The sequence below is a fragment of the Neomonachus schauinslandi genome, chromosome 3 (genome assembly GCF_002201575.2).
Source record: "Neomonachus schauinslandi chromosome 3, ASM220157v2, whole genome shotgun sequence".
Taxonomy (NCBI): Eukaryota; Metazoa; Chordata; class Mammalia; order Carnivora; family Phocidae; genus Neomonachus; species Neomonachus schauinslandi.
In genome coordinates, this window is record NC_058405.1 from 164,337,208 (window position 1) to 164,359,765 (window position 22,558).

General features: G+C 38.4%; 1 protein-coding gene across 1 annotated transcript; it reads left to right on the forward strand.

Annotated features, from left to right (window-relative positions):
- The first annotated feature begins 227 nt into the window (after positions 1–227).
- Positions 228–22,271, forward strand: CPO (carboxypeptidase O). The gene is made up of 9 exons (XM_021703185.1): positions 228–295; positions 8,634–8,733; positions 10,598–10,699; positions 11,640–11,744; positions 12,607–12,717; positions 14,040–14,130; positions 15,246–15,448; positions 21,089–21,173; positions 22,009–22,271. Exons 1-9 carry the CDS (start codon positions 228–230, stop codon positions 22,269–22,271), a joined length of 1,128 nt encoding a protein of 375 aa, XP_021558860.1.
- The last annotated feature ends 287 nt before the right edge of the window (positions 22,272–22,558 follow it).

Here is a 22,558-nt window from a genome sequence, read left to right on the forward strand (position 1 = left end):
AGGAGAAATGAAAAATCAAATGGTAGTGTTTTCTACTGTATAAGAAAAAAACTATTTGAGGACATGACAGAGTTAATAAAACACCTGCTCACTTACAGTTCTGCTGAGACATCCATTAACTGACTTATCTTGATTGTAAGAGCCTCCGCCTTTATGCATTCTCAGAGATGCTTGATCCATTGACCTACAGGAAAAGCCTAGGATTTTCTAGTTCTCTCTGCAGAAGAATGAAGCCTCTGCTTGGGACGCTTTACCTCTTGGGGATCCTGGTTCCTGAGGGGCTGGGATATGATGGGTGAGTGTGAAGTTGGAAGACTGGCTGACTATCTTGACTTAGACTGTCTAAATGGAAAGCTTTTTTCAAGATTAGTGTAGCTGGATTTTCCCCTCTTCCTACCCATACACACCACCATGAGATGAGAAAAATAAAGTTTTATCATTCAACATAAATGAATAAATATCTTCATTTTCCAGCACAAAATATGATAAATACCAATAGATATGTCTTGTTTGTGATTGAAAAAAGGAAATTATAATGAAAATTCTATATTCTTCATTTACAGTTTCACAATTGGTAAATCAGATTATTTTAATTTTTGAAAAAAATGTTTAAAGTCTTTAAAATTTCACCAAGATATAGTTACTCTTAGTATTTTTGGATAGATAGGTAAATAATTATGTATTCAGTACTGTTGCCAGAAATTTTGAATTAAATTGTATTATAGAAATTTTCCTATGACATTCATAATACATTTAAAACAAAACCAAAAATAATATTCCATCATTGCTACCCTATGGGGCATATGGTTGATTTCTATGTTGTCATTTTTACAAATGATGCCATGGTGAGCATTCAGCCACACGACATTTTTTTGCAAATCTTTGATTATTTTCTTAATGTAAGTTAGAAGAAGTGGAATTCCTGGGTAGAAGCTGAGAAAAATGTGAGAATCTTGCTTTGCATTGCCAAATTGCCCTCTAGAAAAATGGCATCAGTTTACATGTGAAAATACCCAGTTGACTTACTTTGCATTTTGTTGATTTCTAATAAATTTAAGTGTTTTGTCTTGATTTTTACTCATTTTAATAGTTTATAAGTTGTCCACTCTTATTATTTGCTTATGTTTGTGTTCTTTCTTATTCATAATGAATTATAACTTCTTTAAATATATAATATATATTAAATTCTCTGTGTGTGTGGTATAATTTTCATATAAAGTGTATGTTTTCCTTTGTTCACACATGGTTCATCCTGCTCATTTGGCATATCTCATCAAGCATGTGTGGTTATAGATAGTATTTTTTCTTTTGCTTCATGGTTAAAAGAATCTTGCAACAAACTCACTCTCCCAGAACAGGGAAATTCACTCTGATTTTTGCCCTGGATGAATGGTGCAATCTCAGCTTATCTTTTAGCTTCATAGACAGTCTGATTTCAGATATGTAAAGAGAGCCCACAATCTCCACAGCACCAAAGCCTGTCTGGACATTGCCATCTCATGTTTTCCATCAGTTTACTTAGTTTCATATAGATACTGCATTGATCTTTCTGATATTCTTCATTCATAAATTAGAGACAAAGACATATATCACAGAGCTTTGATTGGGAAAAAGAATCACCTTGCTTAAAAATATCAGGAGCCTTAAAACTCACACATTGGGGGCGCCTGGGTGGCTCAGTTGGTTAAGCGACTGCCTTCGGCTCAGGTCATGATCCTGGAGTCCCGGGATCAAGTCCCGCATCGGGCTCCCTGCTCGGCAGGGAGCCTGCTTCTCCCTCTGACCCTCCCCCCTCTCATGTGCTCTCTGTCTCTCTCATTCTCTCTGTCTCAAATAAATAAATAAAATCTTTAAAAAAAAAAAAAAAACACACATTGTTTGAATGAAACTTACACATTGATCCCTGCCTCTGGAAACTTATTTTGAGAAAATAAACTAAGTATGGAAAGAGTTTTATGCAATGAGATGTAGCTTTATTTATAACATAAATATTATATAAAATATTATAATATTTGGAAATAACCTAAATGTCCCACATTAAGTTACATAAATGTTGATATGTGATATATGACAATAGAGTATTATTTATCCATTAGAATAATGATTACAAAAAAATTTTAATAGCATGAGAAAAGGCATGTTTTATGCTCAAAGCAAGATGCAGGATGGGAAATGTAATAAAATACTTAGAAAAATAAAAGAAAAAATATGTACCAAAATGGTCATTGTTATCTTTGCTTGGTGATTCTCCCCCTCCTTCAATTATTCATTTTGTAAATATTCTTTAGTGAAGATTTGAAAAAAATATTTTTCAAACCCAGGTTAAATTATGGAAATGATGTGGCTCAGGCAGTAGGACTTAGGCTGGCTTCCATTGGATAACTCAAGTGCAGCTTCTTACTGCACTTGAGGAAAACATTTTAAATCTTCTAGTCCTGGTCCTTAGTGGCTTTTTGCATCTTCATTATTATTTACTAATAGAAAATAATGTTCACTTTTGTATGGCTCTTACCAATGCAAAACGTAGGTTACCTGCCATTTTTTATACTCTATTCATTACATAAGATGTAATAATAGTCTAGAAAATCTATGATTAACAAAGATTATAAGCTTTGTAACCTTCCTTTTGAGTAGTTAGGGAGGTGGACTCATATATACTGCACATTCCCAATAAAAGTGTATATCTGTAGAATCATTTGGGATTTAGCAGTATGAACCAAATGCCTTGAAAATACTCATCCTCCTTGACCTACTAATTCTTCTTCCTGGAATGTAGCTCAAGGAAATAATCAGAAATGAGCACAAAGATTTAGGCAAAAAGTCATTAACTCCAGAATTATTTACAATAGCAAAAAACCAAAAGGGGAAATAGATTTAATATCCAGCATAGATGACAATATTTAAATAAACGATGTTATGTAATATACACCTACTGTCAGATATTATGCAGTCATTAAAAATAATGTTTATAAAAAGTTTTCATTGGTTTGAGGAAATGCTTCTGGTAGAATATTATGCAATACAAAGGAGTGAATACAAAATTATATATAGATATAACCCGCACTGTGTTTAAGAAAAAAATACGCACAGATAAAAGATTGATGAGAAATATGCCAAAATATCAAGAATGAACTCAGGGAGGTGGGATTATTAAAGTTTATTCCTTCCTTCTCTTTTCTGTTTTTCTCCTCTCTGTACTTTCTATATTTTCCACGATAAGTGTATGCTAATTTTGTAAGAAGAAAAAAAAAGTTTGAAAATACATTACCATCATGAAATATTCATATAACTGTATCCTTACTAAGTATTGAAAATACAGAATTTGCCTCAGTATTCATTAGATTCTTGCCTCTTTATACATTCCAGTCAAAATTTCACTAGACAATCTTAGATTTATAGTATTTATTCATAATGTACCCCAAAGGATCATTTTCTCTGTTAAACATTTTATGAATTCCTATTCAAAAAGAATACACAAAGTACAATAATCTTTTCATTTGATTGGTGAGATGAGACTGGTGATAATTTGAGGGATTAGCCAGCTTTTCCTCCCTCTTTGCATGCATTATGCATTACCCAAGAACTTGCCTAGAAACAAGGAATTGCCTTTTCTAAGTATATGGTTTAAACATTGCTTGAACTAAGTATTTGGGTTTCTGGAGTTTAAGTATTGTGTTTAATCTCATGTAAAAATGATAAGCAATTTTAATAGCAGAATTTTTCACTCAGATCCCATACAGTTTTTTGTGGGTTTTTTGGGCATATTTCATGGACCTAGTCATTCAAAGCCGGGCTTAGGAGGCAAGGCACTCACACATTTGACAGACATTAGCTGGGGGAAAACCAAATGTTGGTTCTTGGTGGTATCCAGTTACCTTTAATTTCTTCCATTCTATATTGTGGAATTGCCAGGGAATACCAACCCAACTGAAACAGGAATTCACTGGGACCAGCCCTGCTTTGTGTGTACTCACTTTCCTACCCCACTGAGTAGATAACTATGATAAATAAAGACCCAAACATTTGCTGAACTGTATGAAGGATGGAACAAGGTTGCTCTGAACATCACCATCTCTGATTATCTCATTTCTGGGCAGGACTGGACAGGCAGGATAGCCAGTGTGGGGAAGGATGAAGGGAGGACTGAAAAGATATCCTTCTCAGTTGCTTTATTTCTTCTGCTCTCTCCTTTCTGAAAAAGCACTGAAATTGTTTTCTAGTGACTATAATGCTGATACTTATTTTCTTTCTTCGTAGTCCAAATCAGAGCAAGACAATTTTTTAAATGGGCTAATAAATATTTTATGCTGATTCTCTAGGGTATAATAAAAGCATAATTTAACCTATGCAACAAAATCTTCAGAACAAAACAATAACCTGGAATAATTTACCTTAAAGTTTTTTGTCAGGGTTAAGTAAGTGTGTATATATCAAGTTCTTTGAACAGTGCTGGCATGCATAATTACTAGGACAACACTGGTTGTTATCACTGACTATGCTTGAGTTAGGAATTCTCTATCCCTTGTCTTCAATACACTTAGTGTACCATTTAATTGGTAGTCAATCAGGCAATTTTCTTATCAGACTTCATGCCTTATTATTTAATGGCTGAGTTATTTTGCTTTTCATGTATTTATGTCTATTCCTTTAAGTAGATTTTAAAGTCTGTAAGAAAGAAATCTACTTTTCTACTACTATTATCTATTACTGATTTTGTATACAGTAACAAGAGTACCAACCCCTTGGGTTGTTGATTGGGTTAAATAAGATGATAATATAAATGCTTTTGTCAGTGCCTAGCATATAGTGCTCAGTAAAGGTTAACTGGTAATAATATACATATATTTCCTGATTATTTAATAAAGACATGAACTGTGCTCCTGATTGAATTTTTATTAATTTAAACACACCAATGGTTGTACATATTTGCTTTATAAAATGATAGTATGTTTTGTCAACCAGCCTCAATATATTGCTTCCACCAGTACATATATTTTATATTAGAATTGCTCACTCTGAATGAAGCACTCTTGCTTATTTAAGAAAAAAATCAAATGAATGATAACTATTAGAAACAAAACCCTGAATAACATGGAGAAACATATTGCTCCTCAACTATTATAATTTTAATTACATTTGCTTCTTTTAATCTCCTTCTAAAATTCATTTTCATTATTTTAACTTGATTATTTAGACAATCCTATCTCATGAGATTTTCATTTGAACAAAGTAAATAAGGTAAAATTCATTCAACAGTGTAATAAAACATTTACAGTTTTGAGGGTAAAGAACTTATTAAATTGAGAATAACAATTCTTATTAATATTAGCTATTCTTATAAATATTAGTAACAATTAAAAATAATAAATGTAGTTCCAAGTTTAAAGTCATAGAATTGTGTAGGGAAATTGATTTCTATTACAGTGGGTAATTGTGGTATATGTGCTAAATGAACCAGGTTAAAAAATTGAAATTTAGTCAATCCAGTAACTGGATTTCATATTTGATAATCAACTCATGTAATCCATCACAACAATAGGCAAAAAATAAAAAATCACATGATACAGGATCAGTGGATATAGCAAAAGCATTTGACAAACACCAACACCCATTTGTGACAAAAACTCAGTAAATTAGGAATAGAGGGGAACTTGCCCAACATCATAAAGAGTAACCACAAAATACCTACAGTTAACTCATACTTAATGGTGAAAAACTAGAAACATTCCTGCTAAGATCAGAAACAAGGCAAGGATGTCCACTCTCACAACTGCTTTTGAACATTGCCCTGGAAGTTTTAGCTAATACCATCAGACAAATAATGGAGATAGAAGGTATACAGATTGGGAAGGAAGAGATAAAACTGTCTATGTTCACTGAAGACATGACCATCTATGTAGAAAATCTGAAAGAATTGACCAAAAAATCCTCCTGGAATTAATAAGTAATTATACCAAGGTTGTAGGACACAAGGTTAATGTACAAAAGTCAACTGCTCTTCTATATACTAGCAATGAGCAAGAGAAATTTTCCATTAAAAACATATTACTATTTATATTATCACCCCCCAAAATAAAATACTTGGGTATAAATCTAAGAAAATATGTACAAGATCTATATGAGAAAAGCTATAAAACTCTAATGAAAGACTTCAAAGGAGAACTAAATAAATGGAGAGATATTCCATACAAATATATAGGAAGACCCAATATTGTCAAAAGGTCAATTCTTCCCAACTTGATCTATAGATTCAATGCAATCCCAAATCAGAATCCCAGCAAGTTATTTTGTGGATACTGACAAACTTGTTCTCAAGTCTATATGTAAAGGCAAATGACTCAGAATAGCCAACATAATATTGAAGAAGAACAAAGTTGTAGGACTGACACCACCTGACTTTAAGACTTATAAAGCTACAGTAATCAAGACAATGTGGTACTGATGAAAGAAGAGACAAATAGATCAATGGAACAAAATAGAATGCCCAGAAATAGACCCACATGAATATAATTAATTGATTTTTGACAAAAGAACAAAGATAACACCATAGAGCAAATTAGAGTTTTCAACAAATGGTACAGGAACAACTGGACATTCACATGCCAAAAAAAAAAAAAGTGAATCTAGACACAGACCTTATACCCTTCATAGAAATTAACTCAAATTGGATTATAGACCTAAATGTAAAATGCAAAACTAAAAAACTCCTAGAAGATAATATAGGAGAAAACCTAGATGACCTTGGATATGGCAATGACTTTTTAAATACAACACCACAAACACAATCAGTGAAATAAATAATTAATAGCTTGGATTTTATTAAAATTAAAAACTTCTGCTCTGCAAAAGACGATGTCAAGAGAATGAGAAGACAAGCCAAAAACTGGGAGAAAATATTTGCAAAAGATACATCTGATGAAGGACTGTTGTTTAAAATAAACAAAGAACTCTTAAAATTCAATAATAAGAAAATGAACAACTTGAGTCAAAAATGGGCAAGCCGCCAGAACATACACCTCACCAACAAAGGCACACCGGTGTCAAGTATGCCTGCAAAAAGATGTTCAACATCATATGTTATTAGGAAACTGCAAGTGAAAACAATGAGACACCACTATACACTATTAGAATGGCCCCAAATCAGAACAGTGACAACACCAAATGCTGGTAAGGAAGTGAAGCAACAGGAACTCTCATACATTGCTGGTAGGAATACAGAATGGTCCAGCCATTTTGGAAGACAGTTTCTTGGAAGGTAGTTTCTTACAAAACTAAACATACTCTTACTACATGATCCAGTAATCATGTTTCTTGGTATCTACCCAAATGAACTGGCAACTTATGCCCACACAAAGCCCTGCACAAAGATGTTTGTAGTATCTTTATTTATAATTGCCAATTAAACAATTAAGAAAGATGCCCTTTAGTAAGTGAATGGATAAATAAACTGTGGTACTTCCAGATAACGAAATATTATACAACTCTAAAAAGAAATGAGCTATTAAGCCATGAAAAGACATGGAGAGAAGTTGAATGCATGTTACTAAGGAAAGAAGCCAGTCTGAAAGGCTACACACTGTATGATTCCAGGTACATGACATTCTGGAAAGGGCAAAACAATGGAGACAATAAAAATATCAGTGGTTGCCAGTGGTCGGGGGGGCGGGGCAGGGATGAACAGACAGCACACAGAGGATTTTTAGGACAGTGAGACTGTGCTGTATGATACTACAATGGTAGATGCATATCATTATACATTTGTTTAAACCCATAAAATGTGCAACACGAAGAGTGAACCCTAACGTAAACAATGGACTTTGGGAAATAAAGATGTGTCTGTCAATGTAGGTTCATTGAATCTAACAAATGTTCCATTGTGGTGTGGAACAGGATGTGTTAATAGCGGAAGAGGATGTGTGTGGGGGGGGGACATTATATATATATATATGTGTATATATATATATATATACACACACACATTATATATATATATATGAATATTCTCTCTCTATATATAGAATATTACTCAGCCATAGAAAAGAATGAGATCTTGCCATTTGCAACAACATGAACGGGCCTACAGGGTATAATGTTCAATAATGTTTTTCAATAATGTTTTTAAAAATAATTTTAAAAATATCGCAGTCTCTTCAATCAGGCTGTCCATTGTCAGTTATTGTTAATCCCAATAACACTTTCCCTGTGACTCGATTTCTTCATCTCTGAAATGGGGATAGTAAGAGTACCTATCTCAGAGTTTTCAAGAGAAGTAAATGAGATTTAAATTCCTTGAGTGTCTTGTAATACATTTCAGTTCAATAAATCTTAGCTATTATTTCTTTTACAAATTTAAAAGTATGTTTACCCACAACATCTTACTGAATTACCCAGCTTCCCTGCAAGATTGGAATGGCTGTCCTCACCTCACTCTACTGATGAAGAAACTACAGTTTGGAGGGACTCAATTTTTGCCCCAGATCTCACAGTCAGTAAGTCACAGTGAGAAGACTCTAACACTGACTTTTCTCCTCCGAATCCTGTTCACAGTGCTTTCTACCACCTTTTTCATCAGCTTTTCAATCCTCATGGTATTCTAGTTTCTTCATTGCTTTGAGTCTGACTTTCTTCTGCAGATCCCTAGCACAACCCAGACGAGAGGTTGTGGAAGAGACAGTGAACCCATGGAAGAGCCTGGACACCTATTCGTATACCAAATATCACCCAATGGAAGAGGTGAGCAAGGACACATGGAGTTTGGTGGTGGCCACGCCTACTTTAGGATGGGCGAGGGTTGGTTCACTGTTAATATGCATAGGCTAGAGTGTCTCAAAATATGAGGTAGAGATTTGCCCGTGCACCGAGTTCAAGGGATTGCAGAAAATCATTTTTTGATCACCACCATCAAAGCTATAAATCCTATCATATTAAATAAAAAGGCAAATCAACAGGGAAAAGAATCCTCTAGCCAGTTTTACTCCTGTGAACGTGGACTAAAGTTAACCCTTGTTCTTGTTTGTCAGGTGGTTAGCCAGTTTATTATTTTTTTAAAGACTTTATTTATTTATTTGACAGAGAGAGATACAGTAAGAGAGGGAACACAAGCAGGGGGAGTTGGAGAAGGAGAAGCAGGCTTCCCGCGGAGCAGAGAGCCTGATGCGGGCCTCCATCCCAGGACCCTGGGATCATGACCTGAGCCGAAGGTAGATGCTTAACAACCGAGCCATGCAGGCGCCCCTGGTTAGCCAGTTTAAACAGGGCAAGGACAATGTGTATATGGCTGTGGGACATGCAGTGGAGAAGCCTTGTGATCCAATCACATTTAGCTGAAAATGTGGCATTTCTTGTCGGATGTGAAGGATGCAGGCAGTAGTTCTTAAGAGGGGAAAATTTCTTTTAAAGAAATACTCGTATCACTACTAAGATGAGTTTGGTTATTTTTGAAACTGGATACAGTAAAAAATTAGCTACTATATATGCATATTTGTGAGGTGTGTGTGTGTGACTTTATGCAAAGCTTTTTTTGAGGTATAAATTTCTAAACATAGAGTCTTTGGGATAAAGGATAAGCATATCTAAATTTTTATATAAATACACAAGTGTCCTTCCAAAAACGTTTTACCATTTATTCTGTCAGCATTTGGGAGTATATTAATATTTTCCAGAATTTTTTTTAAAGAATGCAAGAATGAGTTTATACATTCTTTTGTAACAATCACCCCCAAGTACTAAAGATTCTAAAAATTTGAACAAGGTCCAGGAAGGCCCATAGAAAGCTTATGCTCTGGTATAGGAGATAGATCTCTATCTGTTATGTCAATTGAGATGCTAAGATTTTCAAATAAAATATTTATTATCCCAAATTAATTATGGTTATTTACCAAAACTCTTATTGTAGAGATATTTCAACTATACAGAAACCGAGTGTGGGACTATCCTGTCATGTGTTGATGGCTATCTTAATATAGCTTATGTTTATGAATTCCCTCAGTCCATTCACCATTACAGAACCCCACATTATTGACTTACAGGTGAAGGTATAAGACCCTTCCTTTCCAAGCATGGTGTAAGACTTTTAATTAATTCAACATCCATTCAGGTCTCCTCAGATGAATCAAAATGTTACTTTGGGATTGATTTAGAAACTTTTATTGGCATGTTCTGTGAAGGGCATATCCAACTCTTCTCTAATCTTGGATCCGTAGGCATTAGCAAAGGATATTGTTGGGATCCAAAAGGATCCCCCCAAGTCAGCCTGACCTGAAACTGCTGGCATGATTGGGTACCACATGGAAGTCTAGAGGTGTGTGGCCATTTGAAGGATACGATGTTTCTGAAGTGTTATCAGTGGATTATTGAATCTACTAATGCTCAATAACTATTTGTAAAGTTCAGTAGGTGTTCTAAGATTGGGTGGCAGAGTCGATCTTTACAGAAAATGGGAGGGGGTCAGCATAGTTCATTGGTTTAGTCTTGTAGTTTGTTTAGCTAGAGCGAATAGTCCAGAGTTCAGTATCTTAATGAGAGAAGCAGTTATCTTAATTAGAGGCAAGCAAACGATTTTCTTATTGATATCCACAGTCCTCCCTGGCTGTTTCAGATCTATCAGTGGATGATCCAGATAAGTGAGAAGTACACAGGAGTGGTGACACAGCATTTCCTAGGAATGACCTATGAGATCCGGCCCATGTATTATTTGAAGGTGAGTGAAAAGGCTGGAAATTACCTTAATTACTTAGTTCATTGCCCTCTTACCACTTACTGTGGACATGTTAATTTACAAAGCGCATTCCCAAATTTGAGAGTTATCTAGAACTACAAAAAAATCTATTGGCTCTGAAATTGAATTTACCCAGGATCTGAGTGAATGATTGGCTAATATGTTAAGCATGGGGCGCCTACCTACCTGATTTTGGATAGGCCGTCAAATTCAGAGCTGAGTCAGCCAAAAAAGATATCTAGATATCCTCTGCCTGGGGCTCTTTTAAAGAGTAGAATTGGTATATAATAAGGAAGCAATAAAGAAAAATATATAATCAAATACATGTACTCATAAAAAGGGTAATTATAAGAGGGAATGAAGATAAAAGGTGGATTAGGAAATATGCTGGCTGGATTAGGAAAATGGGTGAGGCTCTAGGGAAAAAGCTCCTTGAATATGATGGATCCAGTCTTGTCTTTATCCCAATTTGTAAATTTCTCACTGATAAAGAGGTAGAGCCTTCATCAGCCCAGCTCCCAGTGGCTTTCAATGAACAGCTCGAGTCTAGGCCATTTACATTCAAAGCAGACGTGACTGTGACAAACTTGGTAGTGTTCACGACCTCTTCTCCATCAAAGAGAATCCACACGTGCCAGGTTAATTCCTACCTGGCCCACCCCTCTGAAAGAGGAGGGGATCTTTCTTGCTGGAGTGAGGCTAGACTGAGGCACAAGAATGGCATAGGGAGAAATGAAAGAAGACTGGATTGACCAGAAGTGGATAGTGGTGGGTGTCTCTCCCATCATCCCTGCCTCATGCTTGGAATCACAGAGTGGAGGAAGAAAGGGACCTGTAGGGGAATAAAAAACCTGGTAACTTTGCACAGCAGCTTATGATTATAAGCAATTGTTTGGTAATAGAGTACGGATGTCCCCTCCAGATCAGCCAACCATCCAATAACCCCAAGAAGATCATCTGGATGGACTGTGGAATTCATGCCAGGGAATGGATTGCCCCAGCTTTTTGCCAATGGTTTGTGAAAGAAGTAAGTGTTTTTAGCTTTCTTATAATGGTTAATTGCCCAACAAAATACCTGTCACATCTTAGCTGTTTAGAAAGCTTGCTTCTTTCTCAGGTAGGCAATGCAGCTCTCTACTGAGTTACTCCTTCACCCCAAGGGAAATGGAATTTATAAGTAGCTTCACTGAAAACTGAGTTAGGTATTATGATCTCCACAATAATTTGTACTGGAAGGTAAACCACATATCTAAGTGAAGAAGACAATACATCGCGGAAGTTGGAGATGAGTAAAGCCTGGTGCTGCCTTTTTCAGAGAGTCTTGAGTAAATTTTCTAACACCAGGACCCCTCGTTTTTCACCTGCAGAAGGAGCTTGGAATGGCCTCTTTAGGGGATCTATAGTGCAGATGAAGAGATTTAGCATGTGGAAAATACCTAGCTCAGTGAATTGTTATGTATTAGCTATACCTTATAAGATAATCTTTGTGTCAGTCTTTTCAGAAACCACAACAGAAAGAAGCCCACAAGGAGCAGTTCTCCAAGTGTGGTTCCTAGACCAATAGCATCAACATAACTGGGAACTTGTGAGAAATGCAAATTCTGGGGCTTCACCTCACCACCTTTGACCTAGTGAATTAAGGGAAGGGGGTGGGGTGGGGGAGGAGAGCCAGGCAGTCGTATTTTAACAAGCCCTCCAGGTGATTCTGATGGAAAATAAATCTTGAGAATCACTACCATAACAAATAGGACAACTGAGGCAGGGTTGGAGGGCAGGAGAGTAGAGGTTCCATGTGCAATCACCTCTTATAATTATGTTGAAATTGTTAGAAAATTGAAAAAAAACCTCTTCCTGGGAGCATTTCAAATGTTTCTCTCTTAAATTTTCAGATTCTTCAAAACTATAAAGATAACCCAAGGATAGGAAGGTTCCTTAGAAACCTGGACTTCTACGTGCTTCCTGTTCTTAACATAGATGGTTATATCTATACTTGGACAACTGTGAGTACATCGAGTGTGGTTCTGGGATGAATCCATGAACTAGATCTTGACTCAGGTTCATTTTTCTGACCTTAGTCATTGTAGTGACAGAAATGTTTTGGGGCCATGTAGAGAAAGAAACCCCATTTGGGATAAAAATCAACTCAGTATTGTTAAGCCAACAATCTACATCAAGTTTAGGATGGAGAAAGTGGGGGCCTTGTTAGAGTTGAAATCCAGCACATGTTTTTATGTTTGTTTGTTTGTTTTTGACATATTCCCAGATTTAACTTTTCTCCAAGTCCACCTCCTTCAAGTTTGTGGACTGCCTGTCTGATTGGTATAAAATTCATATACTACCTTGTAACCACCCAGTTTTGAAGCATGAGGGGCACAAATGTTGTATAAATTCTAAACCAACTTTCATTTTCCACTGTGATCATTCACACAGGGGGCAAGCATCTCATAAAGTTTTTAGTTAATGGAAAACTTCCTCTTGGGGCAACTGGGTGGCTCAGTGGGTTAAGCATCTGCCTTCAGCCCAGGTCATGATCCCAGAGTCCTGGGATCGAGTCCTGCACATCAGGCTCCCTGCTCAGCGGGTTGCCTGTTTCTCCCTCTCCCTCTGTACCTCCCCCACTCTTGTTCGCGTGCTCTCTCTCTCAAATAAATAAACAAAAAAAAAAATCTTAAAGAAAACTTCCTCTTTAAAATGTTTTGAAAGTGGATCACTCCACAAACAAGAACCCATTTCTAGAGAATATCCATTCCTCCCTTTTCCCCTTTGCTCCCCCAAAAGCGGTTCCTGGGACCCTTTTTCCTGTAGCAGCCTTTCAGCCTGGGTATAAATCAAATTCTTCCCTCCAAGCTTGTCTGGAGAAACTTGTCTTTATGCTCATCTCCACTCATCAGTCTTCTGCTTCCAGAAATGTGCAGAGACCATCACTGACACACCTGGAACAGCCTTTTTCCATCTGCCAAGCTATTTACCTTTCATCCTGTATCACTCGGACATAAAAAATGACTCTCTGAAGCTTTCCCTGATTAAGCAGATCACGTCCACCAGGCACTGCTAATCTGCTCATGAGGAAAAAGCCATACTCCCTCCAATTTGATAGTGTACATGTAGGTACGCTTGGATTGGACAGATGTTCCTGTTTTTGGGTGTTGCTGGCCCATCTGTGAGACTAAAAATTATAGGCACAAGCTTTGTTATATTAAAGGCAAATTTTCCCAGACAATCCTAGGGACTATTTTTTATGTTCCAGGGCCACCCACTCATCCCCAACACTGTGATTTATGAGACCCTAGAACAGCAGCTTTTCTATGTTCCTCTGTTACAGGATCGGCTTTGGAGGAAATCCCGTTCGTCCCATAATAATGGCACATGTTTTGGGACAGATCTCAATCGAAATTTCAATGTGGCCTGGTGTAGTAAGTACACGTTTAGTTGATGACTTGATGAGCAAAGAATGGAAAAGAGAAGCTAGGATGGAGGTGAATTACTAGAGATAAAACTTTCAAAAATAAACATCTAATTTTGCACAGCTCTCTGGACTTCTTGACCAGTGTTTTCACCCTAAGGGATGACATTATCTATGCAGGAAGAACCAGCAACACTCAAGTGCAGGACTCTTTTCAAGTGGGATCGGCTAAATGAGGGCAAAGAAGACCTAAATCAAAGTGAATATGTTTGAAATCTATCACTTTATTTTTAAATATATGAATTTTCATAAAGAAAAGAAAAAAATCAGAGAATTATCCTTGCAGATTATTTTTATAGTGGGAAGGCAGAAGTAAATAAGGCAAACATTTCCTTCTCCTTAAGGCATGTTCATGTTTCTGAATCTCAACATGCCCAGTGAATCAGAAGCAAATAAAGAGGTAGAAATGGTTAAGAGCAATCTGGTTAAAAACCAGATGGCAAGGGTTAAAATTCAGACTCGGTGGCTGTGTGGTCTTGGAAAAATCGCTTCATCTTTCTGCTTTAGGTTTCTCTTATTTAAAATGTGGGCCGTAGTCCTACCATCCAATCAATAGGTAGTTGTGGGGATTTGATGAGTTGCCACAGAGGAGGGGCTAACCACCATGTCCAGTGGGTACAAGGTGCTCAGCTGCTGGTCCTTATTATCATCACTGAGGAGAACAGACTACTGTGTCCTTGCAAAATAGCTCTACTGAGATGGAAGCCAGTAAGACAGTGAGAGAGACTTAGCCTGACCTAGGAACCCAAGAACTGGTTCCCAAACATCTATTTCAGGGCCCGCCACAGGTTTAAGTAAAACATGACTGAAAATGCCATTTCGTTTTGCGTCTTCCTTTGTGGGCCATGGAAGCATGGAGGTTGTCTCTAAATCTGAATGTCAGCCCTCCTGCCTTTCTGAGTTCCTCCTTGAATGACTACCCTTGCTCACTAATTTAACTTGAACTAAGCCAGGGCAAGCCCCAATTCCACCCACAGGTTGCCCTGAGCAAGGGTGACTCCTTGCCCTCAGTCCATTCTAAACTGGTATCATGTTGACTTCTTCGTGGTTTTCTGTATGTTCCAGGTATTGGTGCCTCTAAAGACTGCCACGATTTAACATTCTGTGGGACAGGACCAGCATCGGAGCCGGAGACTAAGGCTGTTTCCAGCTTTGTAGAGAGCAAGAAGGAGAGCATTGTGTGCTTCCTGACCATGCACTCATATGGGCAGCTCATTCTCACACCTTATGGCTACACTAAAAATAAGTCCAGTAACCATGAGGAACTGGTAAGACCATAGTACCAGAGCCTTTACAAAAGCCCCCGTGGGACCCTGGCTTTCCTTTCTCTGGTTTCCATTTTCAAGATTTTGGCTCCAGCCCTGCTTTTGTTCTCTCTGCTCTTCCTTATTTTCTTTCTTGTGCTTTTTACACCTTGCCAGACGCCTGCTGGGAAGGCTTCAGGTTAAATGCTGCTTTACCTACATTAATTAACTACCTGTTTCATAAAGTGTCAAGTTGGGAGACATCTTAGGTATTCGTCTATAATATAAATGAGACGATTATGTTAATAATCTGCAGGAATGTGCTTTCATTTCTGTAAATTCTCTTGAAGCTCCGTTCAGCAATTATAGCTTTTGAACCGTGCTTTAAAGAACTTGCCAGCAGTTAGTGGAATATGGCATATCTAAAATAACATGGCTAAATAATATCTGCTCTCTTCTCTGCTAAACGCAAGGCTTTATTTTCTTCTATACTCTGCTTCTAGTATTTGCTTAGGGATATGTGTAAGGAAAAGTGCCAGCGAAGTCCAAGCCGGTGCAGGAAAGGTGCCCTTTACTACATCCGGGTCCTCTGAAGCTGTGCTTACTTAAGCACCAGGCACAACTGCTGAACAGGACCGGTCTTTTTGCCCTTTCATGCACCTGAGGACAGCGGACACAAATCAAAGGGAGGGCACATTTAGAATTGTTGTAATATTTGTTATCTTAAAAAACATTATTTTTTTCTACGTTTAGTCACGGCAAAATTCACAAAACCTAAAATTTACCATCTTCACCATTTTTAAGTGGACAGTTCAGTAGTGTTACATATGTTCACATTATTGTGCAACTGATCAAAACTCTTTCGTCTTGCACAGTGGACACTGTACCCATTAAAAACAACTCCCGGTCCCCGTTGCTTCTGTAGACCACCCTTCTACTTTCATTTTCTGTGAGTTTGACTGCTCTGGATGCCTCGTACAAGTGGAATCATACAGTATCTTTTTGTGACCAGCTTATTTCATTTAGCATAATGTCCTCAAGTTTTATCTATGTTGTATCATATGTCAGAATTTCCTTCCTTTTTATGGCTTAATAATATACCATCATATGTATGTATCACATTTTCTTTATCCATTCATCTGTCAGTATGTATTTGAATTGTGTCCACCTTTGGGCTACTGCAGATAATGCTTCTAAGAACATAGGTATACAAAGATCTCTTTGAGATCCCACTTCCAACTTTGGGGGTATATAACCAAAAGTAGAATTGAAGAATCATATGACAGTTCTGTTTTTAATTTTTGGAGGAACAATCATACTGTTTTCCAAAGTGGCTGCTCCATTTTCTATTCCGACTAACAGTGCACAGGGTTCCAATTTCCCCCACGTGCTCATCAACACTTGTTAGTCTCTGCTCATCTTCGTTATTTTTTAGAACAAACCCCTCATTATCAATAAATGCTGGGATGGTTGGAGGCTAAGCTCACTCTGGTCTTGAGGTCACAGAAGCTTGGGAACCCAATGGTTCTCTCACCTGTCCTGTCCCTCTCCCACTGGAGCATGACCCGGAGAACACATGTCTGGGCATAAAAAGAAAAACCATTACTGATCTTTGCTGAAGGAAGCCCTTCCCCCAACAACCAAGAATATCCAGTAGTACTTCAATAGCTTTCTCACAGTGTTTTTGGACATTTGTACTATGTGATCATTTTGCAAGATGTGACAATAACTAACATTTGCTTAGCACTTTGCAATTTACAAAGGGATTTTAAGACCATTATCTCATCTGACCAGATGACAATATAATAAGCTCCCTTTGAAGCTGTGGATATTGAGACCTTGAGTTAACAATAGACAGTGATTGGTAGAGCCCAGGTTAGAACTCATGTCTTCAGACTCCAGAGGCTACATTCATTCAGCCTCCTCATACTGCCTCTCTGCTCGGAAAGGGCATGTGACTTCTAGGAGCTCCTTTTAACTTTGATGACCAGATCACTGTGTCCTATTTCCTCCTATTCCTGAGCTCTAGAAACTTCATTTCTTCAGTAAAAGAAACTGCAGAAACAGAGATTTCAGTTAAGAAGCCCAGAACTTGTTTTATCTCCCGGTTCCTGTGGTATTTGCTGTAGATGTCTACTTTCTGCTCAAAGGGATCTGTGACAAATACGAATGAACCACCAAAGGCAGGCCATTATAGATCTTTAATGGACCAGGCCTTCCACCAGCAGAAAAAAGCAGACTGTAACCCCTGGTATTTTTTTTTTAGGGAATTCTGTTCCCTTCTTGGCTCAGGAAAACAGATACTATATGACCATTTTGCAAAGTTTGTATTCAAAGGTGAGAGGGTCTTGTGCTGTTGGTTCTCTGGTTAGAGCCCTCTGGCCACAGACTAGAGGAGGCAAAATGGCAGGAGAGACCTATGGCACTGATGTCACCACGACTGGAAGGTTAGGGTTAGGTGGGAATTACCGAGAACCCTTTAGTACCATATGCAGAAGTGGGAACATCGAATTGAGAAAGGGCACTTCCATTCTGTATCTCTTACAGTCTCAGGTGCTAAAGAGTTAGCATAAACATTCATCTCCAAGACCTGTCAATAAAAAGACAGTGTGAAAATTTTGCCACCTGTGTCAACCTCATTGAAGCTAGCTAGCAGTTGTTCTGGGTTCTTATGAGTAAGCTTTGATAGAGTGCACAAAGACACAGAATCAAGCCAACTGTTGAAGGAGATCTCCATTTTTGGTACTATTTACAACTACCAGAGACTAGTAATTAATCTCTATATATTTACAAAACCAAAAATTTGTAGAAATCATGATAAATATTATACTGCATGATAGACAACTTGGCAATCACTATGTAGGGGAAACATAACTATATATAGCCCTGTTCTAAATTGCTCTGGAAATTAGAATAGCTATAAAAATTCTAATGTTTTAAATGCTGACATTCTTTCCATTTGAACTCTTCCCATATCAACTTCTAGCTCCTATCCCAAGCTCTTTCCTCCCACACACATGCCAGGGCCTCCATCAACCTTTTTTGTATGCCTCCCTGTGAATATATGCCTGTAGGAAACTCTCTGGGAGTTATTAAGGAGGCTTGAGGTCTTTAGAAATGTAAATCATGTACTACTGGCAAGGGGATTTTTACTGTTTTGACTAACGTTCCTTTGGGCTGAGAAGAAGGTCAGCAGAGAAATTGGTTCCCTATGGCCGTGTGGTATATTGTCAAAAGGAGAGGGAAGAATAATCAGGAGGTCCACCCTTAAGGATAGAAGTCAGAGTCTTCGGATTTTATTTCATCTTCTGGGAAAGAACCAAGTCTACAACCTAGGGTCACAACTGTATACTTCTCATATACCTTATACTTCCTACTCCTATCAACTTCCCCATAGTAAGAAGAAGAAAGCAGGAAGACTGTTCCCACCCCACAGGATGTGAGGGAAAGGAATTACATAGGATAAAATAAGTAAAGGCTGGCAATCAGAAAAAAGAAATGGTTGTCTGGGGTGAACAGATAAGAAAAAAATGCAAGAGTCATTTGGAAGGAAAATGTAGCCTGGAGCTGATGCATATAACCCAAATAAAAGTTAAGGTCCCACGTGGACCAGTTAGCATGGAGTTTCATTCAGAGAAATGCAGAAACATATGGGAATTAAAAATAATTAAAGGTAATTCATGTCTCTACAGACTTTGAAAGAACTTCAAAAGGGAGTATAGCTGGTAAATCATAGCAACTCTTTCCCCCTCCCCGCCTCATGCTTGTCATTTCACTCACAGATAACAACTACCCTGATCCTTTCTCTGCACCCTTCATTTTTATTTCGTTAGCAGAATTTATCTCTCCAGAAATCTTCTTTCTGACTGTCTTCTCCTTCTTATTTTCTCTTCTATCTACAAAAACAGCTCTTGTACCTCTTTGCAGTGTAAATTATTCAAACCAGCTTTATTTCATGCACTTCTCAAGCCCTTCTTACCAATCATGTCATTCTGGACAATGAGCCCAGGACCTAAGCCAGACTTAGAATCCTTTTTTTAGGAAGAGAGAGAAGGTGACTGGCCGAAGACAGAATTCTCAGTAGTGAGTAAAGAGGAGGCAAAGCTCTTGAACATATGTTCAGTTGAATGTTTTTTCTTTTATCTTTGCCACACACAGAAAGTCCCAAGTGCCCTAAGAATGCTGCTCACAGCTGCTGTATATGACCTACCACCACTTACTCCCTTTTCTACTCTTCCTTTTGAACTTCACCATGCCTATCCCTACTCTGCCCACGCACCGCTCTGTCATACCCCAGGATTCAGCTGGACAATGAAGGACAATGCAGGACCAAGAAGGTTTAAAGTTAGACTCATCACTAGTCAGAAGTCAGAGGAGCTGATGCACCTGCAAAAGCAGTCAGGCTGCCCTAAGGGGTAAAGAAAGCAAAGGTGGATCACAGTCCGGGCAAGGAGTGGTCAAGGGGATTTTGGTGGTGTTTGTGTAAAATCTAAGGGGAGGTATTAGGGAATCTGGGGTGGGGAAAACTTAGAGAAGACTATTGAAAGACTGTTGAAAGGGTATGTGAAGAAATTTATCAGAAGGTTAATAAACATAGCCAATACACTTGGATCTCTCAGTGTTAGTGGCTCTGATCTCAGGAAAAGGTTTGCAGAGAGCAAGGCTGAGACATTAGAAATCATTCAGTTCTGAGAGATCTCCAGTGTAGTCAGGTGACATGGTGGTAGGTGTGGGGAGGGGTGTAGCCTCTAGCTCTGAAATCCTATAAGCCTATAAGAGATAAGTATCAAATACCTATAAGGAAAAATAAGAAGGGAATTATAAGAGAAGTATGAACAAAGGGCCACGTGGTGGGGGGGAAGTGGGGAGAGAGAGGATTTAGTTGGGGTGATGAGGAAAGGTCCCATGGAAGAGTCAGCATTTGAAAAAGTCTTTTGAGGTTGGGTAGAATTTCAACAGGCAGAGAAAAGAGGTAAGGCATGCCAGGTGGACAGAATATCCAGATAAAAGGTAGAGAGTCTGAAGAAATGGGCATGTCTGGGGAACAGTGGGAAAACTTGAGAGTGACTATCATCTAGGGTAGGATGTAAAGAATATGGTGTGGGAAAGGTGGGCTAGGGCCACATCATAAAGGATCTCAAATGTGAAACTGAGAAGCTTGTGATTAATTCAGTGGGCAATTAAGAATAAGGCTTTTCGGCAGGATCATGATCATAATTCTATTCTACCGAAGTTCACCTGGAATCCAGAGGAGATCGACTGGGATAAGGATTGGTGAGAGGAAGAGAAACTTACCAAAAGATGACAATAGTCCATTTCAGAGGTAATGAGACTAAAATAGGGTGATGGTGCTGGAAATGCAACTTGGTAACATTTGAAAGAAGGAGAGTCAAAGGTGACTGCAGGATTTTATGTGTGTTTGGGGGAGCAGATAAGTCAGAAATATGGAAACCAGAACAGCTTTATTAGTGGGGGAATGATGAAATTGGGTGTGAGTGTGTTGAGTCTGAAGTACCAGAAGGCTACCTAGGTATAGAGGTCCAATGGGAAGTTAGAAAGATGGTCTGGAACTCTGGAGATGGATTTGGACAAAATACCCAACCCTCTGGATTGTTGGATTTATTTTTAACACCAGATATCTGTCTCTGCATTTCCCACCTACAGATCCAAGTTGGACAGAAGGCAGCAAATGCATTGAAAAAAAAGCATGGAACCAATTTTAGAGTTGGATCAAGTGCAGATATTTTATGTAAGTAGCTTTTTTTGCCTCTTCAATAGTATCTAAGGCACAAAAGAAGCCAGTGGACTTTGGGGAGTGGGGTAGGCAGGAGAGGGACGGAAGAGCTCCCTGGGTTCAACAGGAAGTTGTACAAATCAAAATGACCAAGGATAAAAGGGAGTCTGTACAAATACAGAATTATGCTCTCTAGGGATAAAGTGTGAGCTAAAAGAAAAAAAATTAATACACTGGCTCAGACCAGAACTCCCTCTGGCTTCAGTTAAAAAGAGCTGGCAAGTGAGAAGGTACAGGAGTTAACAGGAAGGACGTTTTCCAGTGACCCTTGGTCAGTTGATTCAGTTCTCAGAGGACCTATCAGTCTGAGAAAGCAAAGCAGGTGGGGCCTCGAGAAAGGATCTTACACAGAAAAGAATTTAGTTAAAAGGACAGTGCGCAGCTTTTCCCCATCCCCAGCCACAACCTCCTCCACCCACCTGAGGACCACCTGGATAATATTTGCATAATATTTTCCTTGTTGCTCATTTTACTTCTGTTCCTTTATATGTCAGTTCACTTGCCTTGTAATAATAGGTTGTCTAGTCTTTGATTCAGCGGAGAAACTTTACCCAAACTTCTGCTATATGCCAAGCATAATGCTAGGTATTCTGGGAGGTGGCGAGGGGAGACAGGCTAAACGAGACGTACTTCCTGCCCCACAGGGTGTCATATCAATGAGAGGGAGAATCCTTAATATGAAAAAGTTCACTAATGTTGCTGCATTGAGCCTTTATTCCCTGAAATAGCCATAGAAACCGGTCCTTTCGCAGTATAATTTCTACCTCTGCCTTCATGCTTCTGTTTGTAGATACCACATCAGGGGCCTCAAGAGACTGGGCTCGGGACATTGGTATTCCCTTCTCATACACGTTTGAGCTGAGGGACAATGGTACATATGGATTTGTTCTGCCAGCCGCGCAGATTCAGGCCACCTGCGAGGAGACCATGGAGGCCGTGCTCTCGGTCCTGGATGATGTCTATGAGAAATACTGGGACTCAGATGGTGCTGGAAAGGTGACACCTACTGCCGTGGTGCTGGGCCTGCTGGTCTCCTTCATGTCTGTTCTCTGAGTCTATCCTACCCAGGTCTGCTCAGCCCCAGTCATTAGAATGTGGCTGCAGGGAAGGTGTTTGTCTGAGGCTAAAGAGGAATCAAATAATTTAAAGATACTTTCCACTTCAATAAAGAGGGATCATGTTTGCATTCTCAGGTGTGTTTTGCTGGTAATCAGTTATTACTTTAAAAGAGTATACTATTAGTTATTGCTGCAACAATGCCACACCGAGCCGCTCCAAAGTTCAGTGACTCATGAATCTGTAGGTCTGCTGGGAAGTTCTGCTGATCTTGGCCATGCACA

Coding starts and splice junctions, on each gene's coding strand:
- CPO (XM_021703185.1), top strand. CDS start 228: ATGAAGCCTCTGCTTGGGACGCTTTACCTCTTGGGGATCCTGGTTCCT. Junction 15,449..21,088: donor CCAGTAACCATGAGGAACTG/GTAAGACCATAG, acceptor TCCCACCTACAG/ATCCAAGTTGGACAGAAGGC. Junction 21,174..22,008: donor ATCAAGTGCAGATATTTTAT/GTAAGTAGCTTT, acceptor TTCTGTTTGTAG/ATACCACATCAGGGGCCTCA.